Source organism: Rattus norvegicus, chromosome 7 (assembly GCF_021556685.1).
Source record: "Rattus norvegicus strain SHRSP/BbbUtx chromosome 7, alternate assembly SHRSP_T2T, whole genome shotgun sequence".
Lineage (NCBI taxonomy): Eukaryota > Metazoa > Chordata > Mammalia > Rodentia > Muridae > Rattus > Rattus norvegicus.
Window position 1 is genome coordinate 96,554,301 of NC_141540.1, and position 14,504 is coordinate 96,568,804.

The 14,504-nt window shown below is 41.1% G+C and overlaps 1 protein-coding gene and 1 pseudogene across 4 annotated transcripts in view; one reads left to right on the plus strand and one right to left on the minus strand.

The window, feature by feature from the left end:
* The window catches only part of Col14a1 (collagen type XIV alpha 1 chain), a 215,166-nt gene that overhangs the window by 149,950 nt on the left and 50,712 nt on the right, over positions 1-14,504 (plus strand). For all 4 annotated transcript variants that reach the window (NM_001130548.2, XM_087557373.1, XM_087557374.1 and 1 more), the window contains 6 exon segments: positions 1,141-1,218; positions 4,064-4,150; positions 5,434-5,487; positions 9,495-9,590; positions 10,906-10,959; positions 11,257-11,310. In NM_001130548.2, coding sequence (NP_001124020.1) covers positions 1,141-1,218; positions 4,064-4,150; positions 5,434-5,487; positions 9,495-9,590; positions 10,906-10,959; positions 11,257-11,310 — 423 coding nt within the window.
* On the minus strand, positions 12,727-13,369 carry LOC148004797 (RNA-binding motif protein, X-linked 2 pseudogene; annotated as a pseudogene).

Genomic DNA, 14,504 nt, shown 5'->3' on the forward strand with positions numbered 1-14,504 from the left:
CTCAAGTTAATAAAAAAAAGAAAAAGAAAAAGAAAATAGGACCCCCCCCCCAAGAAAAAAAGAAGTGGCTCTTTAGTGATTTTCCTGCATCTTCTGATAGCCTGTTTCAATAGAGCTAGCTATGTAAGCACTGTCATTTCACCCTGAGGGCTCTGGGCCAAGGATGAGTAGTATCCTTTGGCCTACATATTTATGGTCCTTACTGAAAGCATTACTGGCTGGAGGAAGGTTGCAGATCAAAATGAAAACATTAACATCTTCCCAGTTCTTTTACTGATGCTGTACTTCAATATTCCAAAACAATGTAGAAAGAAACAAGTAGACATAATTAGGTCATTAGGTTAGTGTTAGCCCCCACTAATGTTATAAAGATATTTCTGTATATGTTACCTCTTATCTTGAGTTATTACCAACATATGTGATGAAATAAGGCTAAGCATTTACAGTGTGACGAATTGCTTAAGTGAAAATACACGAAGTCCATGTACCCATGGCTCTCATTATGAATCGCTTCCCACACGTCATTGAATACAATATTTATTTAGGAGTCTCCCATTCCCCATAACCTTTTCTAGCACAGGACTGTTTTGTTTTCTGCTTTCACTATTGTCTTGGAAAAGGCTATACAATATCTTGCTTTCAGTGAAAATGATTGCACAGAGGAATGAACTAAGTTTATTCCTCAGACTTTCTGTGTGTTGATTACGTGTTAACTGCTCTGCTAAGTGACTCAGAGATGAGAAGTTCCCCTGACCTTGAAGGACTGAAGGGCACGATAATATAGATAACTGAGTAGTAGATGCAACACGATCTATGAAGGGCATCTGGAACCTTTGTGACTGCAGGGCACTTGGGAGGAGCTATAAGGGGCTTCCAGGGGTGACTGCCTACAGAACTAAGATTACTGTGGGTGTATCTGAGAAGGGGGAGAAATGAGGAGCACGGGTGGAGCAACTGTAGACAGAATGTTTGATCACTCTGTTTCAGGAACAAAATGAGTTTTAGTTTACTTTTAAATTTACTTACTGGAATATTATGTTATAAGTATACTAATATTTTATGTCTGATAAAATAATTATGACTATGAGCACACTTTAACTGTATCATCCTTATTGATTGATAATTATCTTTCTGAATCAGTTCCAGTTACAAATGTTTGATATCGTTTGCTCTACATCATGGGCCAGTAAAGACAGATGCTGTGAACTTCCGGGCCTGGTAAGAATTCTTTCACTTCTATCAAACTGTAAAATCGATCTTTTCTTTGCAAATGAGAGTTTCTCAATATTCATACCGAAAGCAATTCCTTTTGTGATGATAATGAAGGTCAGGAAGGTTTAGTAATGAGATGGAGTAGAAGAAACCAACGAGACCATCACGTCTGATCCCACATGGTTTGAACTGTGTACCGCAGGTGCTATTGACACATCCTCCAGGGCTTCCTCACAAACTTCCCAGGCCAAAGGAAGTACTTAACAGTTACATTTACTAAATGTTTGGATGTAAGCTCTTGCTTTTTCTGACAACTCAGTAGCCATTGAAGGCACTGAAAGGAGAAGGCAGTACATTTTTTGAGAAGCGTATGCTTATTGAGTGTGGCAGTGTCGCCCTATCAGACGATGCCTGTCCCTCACTTCCTTTTACACACTGATTTGCCCCATGGCCTTGCTCTTCATCGTAACAACGACTGAATCCTAGGTTTGCAAAGACAGAACATTGAAAAGATGTTCCAAAACATGCTGTTGACATTGTAGAGTGTTTTTGTTTGTTTTGTGAGAAGCATGTCATGTTATCCACGCTCAACTCAAACGAACTGTTTAGCCCCGTGTCCTCTTTAGCTTTGAGTGTCAATTTGATACGGCCTAGAGTCCCCTGAGAGAAGAATCATCTACTTTAGATTAGCCTGTGGGCATATTTATAGGGAACTGTCTTTGTTGCGTGTATTTACTGTGGGAGACTGAAGCTCACTCTAGGCAGTACTGTTCCCAGGCAGCCAGGGCTCAATTGTATAAGAAAGTTAGCTAAGCAAGAGTCTGTAAATGTGCAGAGTTCTTGCATGGTTTCTAAGTCAAGTTCCTGCTCTGATTTCTCTCTAAGTCATCTGAAATAGACCCTTTCCTCTCCTAAGTTGGGTTTTCCAGAGTATTTTTGTGGTGCAGCACAGATACATGGAACAAGGATGACCTTGAACTTTGACCCTCTTGTCTCTACCTCCCAAGTCCCAGGATTATGAGGTAGCATCACCGTGCCCAAAATGAAGCTCTGAACTATCTTGAGCTAATTATTCCCATGAAGTCCAGCAGATGCCAAGTGCTGCTGTATTTTCATTGAATTTTTAAAACATTCACAATAGAGATACAAATTTAATAGATTGCCTCAGGCTTTCATGCCACAAGGATTTGGAACTGTAGTCATAATCTATATGATACCACCACAAAACAAAACAAAACAAAACAAAAAAACCCCAACAACAGCATTTCTCATTATTTTCTCATAAAGTTGTGTCTATATGTCTATGAACAGACACAAAAGGAGATTCATAACTCCTAGACTCCTCATAGAAAGCAGTCTGGAAGAGGAGGCTTTGCTGTGAATGGATGTTGGCATACCTTAATAATTAAACCCATATAATGAGCATAGTCAAGTCTTCAAGAAGTCTAGAGGTTTTGATTTTAGAACCAGATTAAAACATTTACTGCAGGCATTAAATTCCTGGGAGTCTGTTTAAGGAAGCAAGTAACTCATTCTTTCTTCATCAAATAAGTTTCTAAACTAGTCATGAATTAAACAAGAGATCTTAGTGTTGCACTTAAGGGCAGATAGGTTGAGAAATGCAAGAGGAAACAGAATATCTCACGGTAGATCTAGCAAAAATGTGGTCACCAATTCTGGGAAGCATCTGGGCTCTTTCATTACTTTGTTCCTTGCTTTATTCACTATAAAGGCTTATAAATTATGTCCCATGAAGACAGATCATCGACAGTAGCAAAACCACTGCTGGGTCTTGAAACAGGATGCCTTGTGCCAAATTCATCTGGGTGATCTTTTGGAAATATTAAATTTATGTTTTAATTTAGCTGCCCAAGTATTAGAATAGATGAGGTATGTCAGTGGGAGATGTGAATGGAACTCTTATTGCCCACCATTTAAAGAAAAGGCCACGAAAGGAATATAGGTCATTTGTTTAGCCATTGTAAGGGGTTTGTTTTGAATATTTTGGAGACTCACTTACTTTCATCTTGGTAATTTGCTGTCTGGCCCTGTTCTATCTAACCTCTCAGTCTCCTGTGAGGTCTCACATAATGACCTTTTCATCTACTCAAGACCACTCAAGGGCTCTGTGAAGTCCTATAGTTTAGTACCTCAGTGCTGAGGTCATTTTGGCCTCTGCTCCAGATGGGATATTTAACAATTGCACAAGGCTGTTACCAGGCACTCTGCTTTGCTCTGCATTTGGGAAACTCCCTTGAATTTAGTCAGCCTAACATTACCAATCATTTTCAAAGATCTCATTTCAGTAAATTCCCAAGAGAAGAGAAAAAGGAGCCCTACCCTAACACTTCAGGTCCATTGTGTTTTCTTGGTTTCAGCTACAAAGCTCATGGAGTCATCACAGGACATAGATTTACTTAAGCAGTTTTAATTCTTTGTTTTAATCCATATACTGTAGTTTTCACTGAGCCTTTCAACAAGTTTTCTTTTATCCCTTAAAACAGGAAGACAGTGTAGCACAAGAAAAGTGTTTAGGGCCTTTAGTTCAAAGAGCATTGCTGTTCTAGATGAATTAAATAGAAACAAAAATGTTCTCCACTCTCTCCTGACTTTGTTTCTTCACTTGGATTTCTAAATTAGTTTCAGCAAATCCCTCTCAAGCTGTGATAATTGGTTTTCCATATGCATCTATGCTGTCTCCGTCAAAAGAGGTCTTGTACTTGAGAACCTTATAGCATAATGTTCACCTATTTTAAAACGTCCCCTAAAGTATTTTCTTAAAGTCAGTAAAGCAAGTTATGTAGACTGCCTTGTTAATGACTATGGTTTTTGTTGTTGTTTTTCTACTTAGCGGGATGAAGAGTCCTGCCCAGACCTTCCACGATCCTGCTCTTGCTCAGAAACCAATGAAGTGGCTCTAGGACCAGCTGGCCCCCCAGTAAGTCTTGCTAGCTCGGCCTTGAATTTCTTCAAGAGCACTAACACCACTATTCTTGGGTCTAACCTGTGCTGCCGACTGGACTAAAGGGCTGTCACATATTTAATCCTAAGTAAACTTTGACACAGCTACAAGATGATCTTCTTCCTACCATGCCGCCCATCTCCCATTGCTTTATGTACAAAATCCTCTCTTTAAGCCACTGTGGCTAATCTTCAGTATGAGTTCAGTCACTGGGCCTCTGCTCACACCTGAAAGACTGGCATATCCTCCTGCAGCTCACACCATGGAAGATGTTGTATGTGTTCTCTTGATGCTGTTGATTTAGTTTCAAGTAGGCCTGCATGCCCCATGGAACTTGGAATTACATCGGGAGAGCATTAGCTCAGTTTCAATGATCTTCAGTCCTTTTGCCCAAGTGAGGGAAAGCTGTCTGGCGTCTCATGGCCTGCACTAACTCCATTCACCTCCTCATTTTATCACAGAGCATGTTTTTGCTGTACAGCCTTCAGTAAGGGCAAAACCTAACTAAATTGAATAACGTCATCTATACTATATAATTTTTAAGGTAATATAGTATTTTTAACAATGCTTTTCCATTTATTGCAATTCTATATTTGCTTTTACAAATATTTATTTTAATATCCCATTTAATTAAAATATTCAGAGGATGCACACTTAAATATTTAGATGTGTGTTTACAAACATGAACAAATACATAAAGAATATATTCATGTGCTTATTCTGTAGTACATTGATATGTCAAATAAAGAAAACTGCCACTAGCAATGCTACAGCTGTTACATCAATATGGCAGAATATCTTGGGAGGAAATGAAAATGATTGTAGTTTCAAAAACACTAACTTGATTATTTTTTTATTTCTGTGTAAATAAATGGAGTTGAATTGTGGCTTTTTCATTGGCTTTTTATGAAGTTATGGTATAAAAACACATGATTTCATGCCAATTGAGTATTTAATTCCTTTTATATGTAAACACACCCAGCATTTTATAAGCTCCCAATAAACAAGTCCTATAAGTATTTTTCAGGGTTAAAAGGACTCGAAGCAAAGATTTTCTGAGGCTCTGAAGTGATCTGCAAGAAGGGTCAGAACTGGGTAGGGAGTTTTCAGTTGAAGATCATGATGAATATTTGCTAGTACACAATGTGTGGGCTTCATATAAAATAGCAATGACCTAATCCCATGTTATTAAGAAAAATGAAGAAAATATGCTGTTTGGAGATATGTCTTTGAGCTAAGACTTAACATCTGTTTGCCAGGGTGGTCCAGGACTCCGAGGACCAAAAGGCCAACAAGGTGAACCGGGTCCGAAGGTAACATATTCTCTCTTTGTCTCAAATAGGCATAACTTTGGAGTTAAATGCGACTTTCTTTACTCTGGTGACTTACAACATCTTACCTGTTTGCAATACTCATGTCAAACAATTTTTGGTTATAGCGAAGATTTGTTTTTTTAACCAAAAGCAGCTATTTAGTGACTCAGTCAAATGAAAGACTTGGGACAGACAAGAATGCTAGTGTTCTGTGTGACTTAGTCTGCATGGTGACTCTGTCAGGTTCATGTTTCTCTTTCTTCATCTCTAACAGAAATGCATCTTAGGCAGAATCATGCAGTTACAATCCAGCCCTAGTCCCTTCCAGGAAAGTTCCTACAGTTTAGATTTCTTCCCCTGTTTTGCACTATATATAATCATTCACCTGGCTTTGCTTTCTATACCCAGTACCCAACGCCACCAAGGATAATGCTCCAGGTCGTGCCCTGCAGAGGCATTAGCCACCCAAAATGACCATGCTAAGCCAACCCACATCAAAACACATATTTTTCTCCTTTGCACAAAGGCATCCTAAGGACTGGCAGAAGCCCAGTTACTAATTGAGTTCAGGCTTCCTCCCCTTCCTTCCCTTTGGATTCTGGAAAATCTTTAACTGATCTCCTATCTCCAGTGCCTTGCCTTTCTGGTTGATTCTACACATCTGCTTTCAGATTAATTTCCTGAGAGTCTATGCTGCATTTATGCTTGTTTCAAATATACAGTCATGGACCATAGTTTGGCGATCGTTGGCATCACATTCCTGGCCCTTCCTTTCATAAAGATTTGTTTTATGTGTATGAGTGTTTTTGAATGTATGCCTGTACACCACTTGTGTGTGCAGTGCCTGTGAAGCAGGTCCCCTGGAAGAGCAGCCAGCGTTCTTAACCCCCAAGCCACCTCTCCAGCCATCAAGGTCCTTTGTAATGTGATTCTCCATCTTGGCCTTGTGACATCACTCTTTGCCATTTCCATACCATCTGCCGTACTGATTTAGTGCTTTGAATGCATTAGATTTACATAATACTTATTCATATACCAGAGAGCATTGCACTAAAAAAAGAGTTTTGCTTTACAATTGGGAACAGATGGTGCAAGGTAGGGCAAGACGTGAGCTTGGAGAAGTAGTAAATGAAGGAAAACTGAGGATAATCACGGATTATCTAATCCAAGGCCCCGGGATGTAGCCTTTGTAGATGTGATCTGTGTCATTTTCTGAGATGGGCCTGCTGTTCCTGACCTGACTCCATCTCATGCTGTAAAAAAGACCAGGGTTGAGTGCGTCCTCCCAACATGGTTGCTCTCGCTTTTTCTCTGGGTCACCCAGGAGCTCCTGTGCCTTCTGGATTCTGCCTCTCGGGGCCTCGCTTAGCAGGGATCCACTATTTTCCCAACATTCTCAGTGGGCAGTGGTTCATATGATGAATATGAATTGATTCAGACATTTGGTGACCCTAAGGTAACTCATTTTCTCTACTTACTCCCTCAGGATTGTCCCTAGTATGGTTATTTCTGTTTGACAGATGCAGTAGATTTGGACAGCAGAGTTGTCCAAAGATGCCACCTTACCTCTATGTGGACAGTATGAGAGCAGATAAACTATACCTTCCTTGGGGAAAGTCCCGGAGTGCTCATTTCATTGCACCAATTAGACGATATGAATTCAGATCACAAAACAATGGTCACTGGTCTCTTCCGGTCTACTTGCTTTATATTTTAAAGAACAAAAGGAGCCATCTACTTTCTGCCTTCCTCTTCAATTATGCACACATTACATGGTACTAAGCTCTTGCTGCTGAACATTCTCAGCGATAAGTATAACTTGCCCTCTACTCAAACACATTGCATGGTTTTGCGCTCCAGCGCTCTTCTTCATACACAACATGTGCCTCTTCATAAGGAGAATTATCATCCCCTGGTGCTCTTCAGCCTCATTTCCTACGCTATTCTCAAACCACATGTGATCTCTGTTGCCCCCAGAGTCCTGCGAAGCCGTTCTCATTAAAGTCACCAATTGGGACTAGTTCCACAGGCGGTTGTTTAGTGCTCCGCTTCCTTGAGATCTCGGCAATAGCTGACTCATTTGGCCAATTCGAATTTGTTTCTTCTTTGCCATTCTATCTTTATCTGGGTACTAGCTTTTCGGCTTTTTTCAGATCCCTTTCCTGACTTTCTTCCCCCCCCCCCAAATCTAAATGCCGTGCAATTTCAATCAATTTCTGCTTTCAATGTTTGGAAAATCTTTACTTTTAATTTTATTTAATGTCTATGTGTATGGGTGCTTTCCCTACATGTAAGTCTATGCATCGCATGCATGACGGATGCCTGTGAACATCAGAAGAAGCTGTTGGATCCTTTGGAACTAGAGTTACAGACAGTTGTGAGCTACCACGTGGCTACTGGGAATCAAGTCTCAATCTTTTGAAAGAGCAGACGATGCTCTTAACCACTGACCCTCTTTCCAGTCCCTTTCAATATGTTCTACACGACCTCGTGTATGAGTACGACCTCAGTACTCCATAGGCCGTCCAGCTGAGACTTTGCCAGATTCCACGACTGCTGGACTGCTCTGTTTGGTTTTTTTTCATATGCTTAATTTTAAGGAACCTTATTCCGTTCTGATTACTTATCTGCAGTTTGCACCACTAGGATTTTTATTTCATATTATTTGTCTCAAGTTATGCATTTGGCAGTTTCATATTTGAGATGATTTACAAATTATACACACAGAATTATACATACAAAAGAAATCAGTATTTTGAAGAGACATCTCTGCTTTTGTGTTTATTGCGAAAGAACTCACTATAGATAATAAAGGGAAACAGCTCAAAAACCCATCAGAAGATGAACGTGTAAGAAAAGGATACCTGTACAGGATAAGATACTGTTGATTCATTTGAGAATGTCAAATCTGGTCATTTGTGACGACATGGATGGATCTTATAAAATGTGTTAAATATACCAGGTAGAGAAAATCATGAGTGATTTTATGTATATGTAGAATCTAAAAAAATTGTGATAATTATGAGCAAAATAGTGGTTACCCAAGGCTCATGAAGAGTAAGGCAAAATTGGCCAATATGTATGAAGTTATAGAAGAAATACTTTTTAATATTCCACCGCATAGCAGGTTCTGTAGGCAACAGTAACAGAGTCTCTATTTCAAAGAAGCTAGAAGGAAGGATTCTTAATGTTTTCAACACACACACACACACACACACATGTTCGTGTTTGTGGCACTAGATGTTCTCACCACTGATTAACATATCACACATGCGTGTGTGCAGAAATGGTACCATGTGGTACCGTATTAAAATGCACAGTTGTAGCATGTCCACTAGAATAGGATACTAGTCAGGTACAGGAGAGGTTAATTTAATAAAGCAATAGACTTTGCTGTGGACACCAAATTTGACAGAGAAGAAGAAATTGATCATAAATAGATATTCTGAGTCTAAGGTCTCTTGTCTCTTGGAAACTACGATGTGAAATGGATTCCTGCTTGAAGATGGTTTTGAGCTCGGGGTTCTTGGTGGCTGCAGAAGAACTACACTATGGTTCTGCAGGGAGGTCGGGGAGACAATGCGCTTGGTGTTAAGTTCTCAGAGAGAGGTGGAGGCATGCCTGGGTTAGGAAAGGACAGAGGGGAGCATGGAGGAAAGGCTGCTCATCCAGTCTCATTCCTGGACCAGGAGGGTGGTCCCGCAGTGCATTCTCCTTTGGGAAGCATTAAGTAGTTGTGGGCGGACTACATGCTCCCATAATTGGCACAGCATTCTTACATACAGAAACAAAATAAATAAAGTTGATGGAATCCTGCTGTGTTTATTCTTGTAGCTCACTGATGACATTTTACCCAGGAGGTAAATTACTTGAAGCTTTGTGTCTCGTTACCCTCTGAGCATTTCATATCTTAGAAGCTTATCAGGAAATGAGTGTTGCATACAGCAATATCTTTTGGGTACTAGATGATCTAACTTGTAGAGTAATTTCTCTCTCTTGCCTTCTAGGGACCAGAGGGACCTCGGGGAGAAACAGGTCCTGCAGGACCCCAGGGCCCCCCTGGCCCCCAAGGACCCAGTGGTCTGTCCATTCAAGGCATGCCTGTGAGTTGTGTGTGCATATTCTCATGGGTTTTGCTGTTCTCTGTTTTCCACGAGGACGTGAAGGACGAGCCTCTATATTCTGTGTCTTACCAGTGAGTCTCAGTCCATTTGAAAATCACAAGGACTGACTAGGCACTGGCTCCACAGTCAGTTGCTAGCTCTGTAATGGTGGTCTTTCAAAAAACAGGCATGTGGGAAGGGAAAAAGCACTTCTACCATATTGCACCCGAGGATGGCAGGTCAAGATGGACAGCCTTTGCTTGTTTGTCTAAATTCTTTGGTAAAATCATTATTTCTCTGGGTGTTTGTCCTGTATGTGTGTGGCATGTGTGTGAGCATGCACTCATGCACTGTTCACATGGGTACATGCTTTTTTGGGTGTATTGAGTGCAGGTGTGTGGGCATGCGTGTGTGTGTGTGTGTGTGTGTGTGTGTGTGTGTGTGTGTGTGTGTGTAAATAGAAGCAAGAGATCATTATTGAGTATCTTCCTCAGGAGTCACCTACCTTGGTTTTGTGGGACAATGCCTTCATCAGCCTAAAACCTGAACATACTAGGCTACCTGGTCAGAGAGCCCCAGGGACCCACCTGTGCCCAGTACCAGACCCCAACATTAGGATTACAAGCATATGATACCATGCTCAGATTTTTATTTTTAACATGGGTCCTGGGGAATCAAACTCAGGTAGTCTTCCTAAATGGGGGGCAAGCATTATACCCACTGACTTACCCTCCCCAGCCCTTGACTATACTTTTAATATCTAGAAGATAACAACTGTTAAACCAATTCATTATTGATGTGTATCCACTGGAATGTAAAATATTAAAAGATATCATATAATTCCTTACTTCTTCTGTCACCAGAATATAATATAGTTCAATGAGTAAGTTATAGAGTTTAGACTGTGAGCATTAAATAGCTATTTTGAAATACTTAATATCTTTGAAAAGAAATTCAATTTAATTCACGGATACACACACACACACACACACACACACACACACACACACACATGATTTCAAGGAAGCTATAAATAACATCGAGTTATATTCATCTCCCCCCTGCCTCCACCATATGTTAGCATTATCAGCTTGGCCATCTGCACGCTGTGGATTGGAATTGTTTTAGTATATAAACATTCAGTTCTGCAGGAATGTTTACATGGATGGCATAGCAAATGTGAGAAGTGAAACAGGACATGTGGCTGATAGAGCAAAGGCAGTTTACTGTTGAAAACACTCTAAAGGGTATGGGTGGGTAAGGGACCAAGAGCTTACGTCTGTGGATCTAACGTGGTGTACTTTTGGATACTCAGGGAATGCCTGGTGATAAAGGAGATAAAGGAGATGCCGGCCTTCCTGGTCCACAGGTACAGTTTTTGCTGCTCATCCTTTGCCAGGGATAAAACCTGAAGCTTCTGACATCAGCTGTGACCTTGGAAGGGTGTCTATGTCAATGACACTTTCCTGTATTCCTTCACCCTTTTGAAAGCCAGATTGACTGAGGGTGGGGACATCTATTTCTCAGTAGTAACTTCTCGGTCTCAGTCCTGGGTCCCAGTGGGTTCCCTTTGTGCCTCTGGCGTTGTTTGGAAGCTGTAGTCTGTTCTAAGGGGAGGGGAGCTGTTTCTGTAAAGCTGACTCTTTCCTGTTCTTGCCCTCTCTAGGGTGTCCCTGGAGGTGTTGGTTCACCAGGACGCGATGGCTCACCAGGCCAGAGGGTAAGAACTTGCCAAATGTTGGACTTGTGGCAAGGCAGTCTTCCTGCATATTCACTTTGCTACAGACAGGTTTTTACAGATGGGCACCAAGTTAGGGTTTGTGGTTTACTTCTCACTCTAGTGTCTATTATACATCTATTTCCCTTCAGCCACTTCTTCTCTGTCCATTTCTGTTTTCATCAGACTCAGCCTAGTTGGTAGTACATTATTCTGCACGCTCCCAAGTCCGGTTCTTACTTATATCAACTGCATCTATTGGCTTCGTAGGTTTTTCTAGTTCTTTCAGATCCTTGAAGTACAGACCTGTAAGAAAGTAGCAGCCACATAGATGGAAATCCGAGTAGTATGGCTTATAAAGGAATCTCCAATTGGTTTAATATATCTCAGTTATTTGTCCTTTTTATTGGTTCAAATAGAAAGCAGCAAAATGAAGTACAAAAATCATCAAGCTGAAATATGACATTTGTTTCGTTGACAAGTTTCCACTAAGCCAGGCTTGGAGGGTTGTGATTTATTGGGGAAAATTCAAAATTTAAAACTTTTCCACATGTTATACTGGGATCAGAGTTCTGGTAGAACAAAGAATGGATAATCAAGCCAGGCTTAGAGGGTCTGCGAAGGATTCCCCGAGGAGGTGCCCTCGAGGCTGCTTCTTGATTGAAAGACGGAGGAGACGAGAAGAAAGCCACTGCAAACAGGAAGAACTGCTTGTGTAATGGAGGAGAACAGTATGTAGCTAGAGATCATAAATCAGTGTGTAAATATGTGTGTATGTGTGCATACATGCCTGTATGATGCACACTTATAACAGTTTATCATAAAATGCAGTCAGGTTTACCTAGAAAAATAAAAAAAATGACCTAAATAAAGAATTAGTACATTTTTAAGTGCAAGAGAAGCTATCCTCCTTTTAAAATATTTTTATTTATTCTTGGATAACTTCATATATGTATATAATATATTTTGGCCATATTCCACCACCTCACCTCTTCAACTCCTCCCAGATCCCCACTGTCAATTCTCCCTTCCAACTTCCTCTTGTTTGAATCTCCTGAGTTCAGTTGGTGTGGCCTGTAGATAGGTGTGTATGGGACCATTCATTGGATGATGGACAACCCACCGGAGGCCACAGTCCTAAAGCAAACTATCTCTTCCCCGGCACTCGTCAACTCCCAGTAGCTCCTCAGGTAGGGGTAGGGCTTCGTACATTCCTCCACATACTTTTGACTGGCGTGATAATGTGTAGGTCTTATGGGTACCCCTACAGCTTCTGGGAGTTCATATGCACCACAACCCTGGCATATGCCGAAAACATTATTTTACAACAGACTTTTCCAAACTCTGGTCAGTCTAACTTTTTTTTGATATTTATGTAACAAAATTTATTTTCAAAGAACTGGGCAGCTGGAACAGGCTTCAGTTATGTCTACGGTCACTGGCATAAAATTTTTCCCTCTCCAGAGAGCGCCTATGTTTTTTATGCCTATGGGACTTCTTTGGACTCCTACTCCTACTTCTATGACTCTGCATTTCAGAAGACCCATTGCGCCTGCAAGAATGAATACCTGAGCTCCCCCCCTCTATCCTCATCCCCTCTATCCTCCTCTTTGTTCTTTTCTTCTCTCTCCCTCCTGTTTGAAGACTTCTGCTCATGCATGGGTTTCTCAGTCTCTGCCTCCCAGCCAGGGTCCTCTGCTCTACCACGGCAGGAACACCTAACATCAGGGGAGTCTGGGTGACTCTTCTTTCCCCTTCTACATTAGGACTTCTGTGCTCTCTCTGAGTTCTTGCTGCTGTGCTTCTGAGAGCCATGGTCATCGCTTCCCTTACTGTCTTGCTTCTAAGGGATAAAGAGCAGGATGGCAGCTCTGCTAGGACCTGGCATTCAGTTCTCTCTCTCTCTCTCTCTCTCTCTCTCTCTCTCTCTCTCTCTCTCTTTCTCTCTCTCTCTCTCTCTCTCTCTCTCTCTGTGTGTGTGTGTGTGTGTGTGTGTGTGTGTGTGTGTGTGTGAAAGTTTGACATCCTCAGAGCCTTCAGGAGAACTTGATGGAGGTGTATTCACCCCACAGCCCTTCTGGAGCCTCCAGTCATCACATCATCCACACCTTCTGACTTCAGAGGAGCCCAGTAGTTTGACACATGGTCCACATGGATAGTTCTTCCTTTAATCTTAATTCCATTGAAATTGTCAATAGCCACCACTGTTGTTCTCTGATATTCATAGCACAGAAAACAGAATCCTTTAGATTTCCCAGTCTTATCTCTTATGAGATTAATGTTGAAAATCACCCAATACCGTGAGAACAGATGATGTCTCCTTCTGTCAGTTTATAAGGAAGCCCTCTTCATAGTCACATCGTCATGCTCGTCTATTAAGACATCAGCTTCTGGGTGAAGCTATGAAGTACCTTCTTTTCCTTTTTCCATGATGTTCCCCGAGCCTTGGAGAAAAGGGGGGGTGATACAGATGTTCATTTAGCACCTCAACACCACACTCATTTATACTCCACATTTTGACCAGCTGCGAATCTGTATTAATCAGCATTTACTTTAAAAAGAAACTTCTCTGATGGAGCTTAAAAGCTGAGCTAATCTGTGAGTATAGTATTTATAAAAAAAATACTTTGTTACTGGATCCATTTAGCAAAAATAATAGTAGTAGGTTCTCTCCTAGGTTCTATGGCCCCATTGATAATAGCAGGCATAAGTTCCATACTATTGGGTAGGTTTAGATCCAAACAGAAAATAGTTGGTTATCCTAATAATATTCACAATACTCTTGCACCAATGGATATATTTTGACAGGCTGACTTTATTGCAGCTTGCAGAGTTCACAGCTGGATAGGACAGTTGATGACTTTGCTTCCCTAGAGTCAACATGTTTCTTCCCTGTGCCACTATGAAGGCTAGGGAATAGGGAGGGAGCTTCCAGGTCAATATCAGCTTGATTTTTCATATCTTATGACCTCAGCATGTCTCTCTGCAGGTTCTATCTTCCTAAATTATTGCTGATTTAGACTTGTGAGGAACCCTACATTTCCCTAATTCCTGATTCATAAGGAGCGGCAAGCCCTTACATCTTGTCCAATGAAGATCAACACAGCATTCAAATATTATTCCCTGGGGGTTGGCACACACCACAAGAGCCTAACCCTTATTTAGAGAATGTATTTCTGTACTCTGTCAGGCCTGAC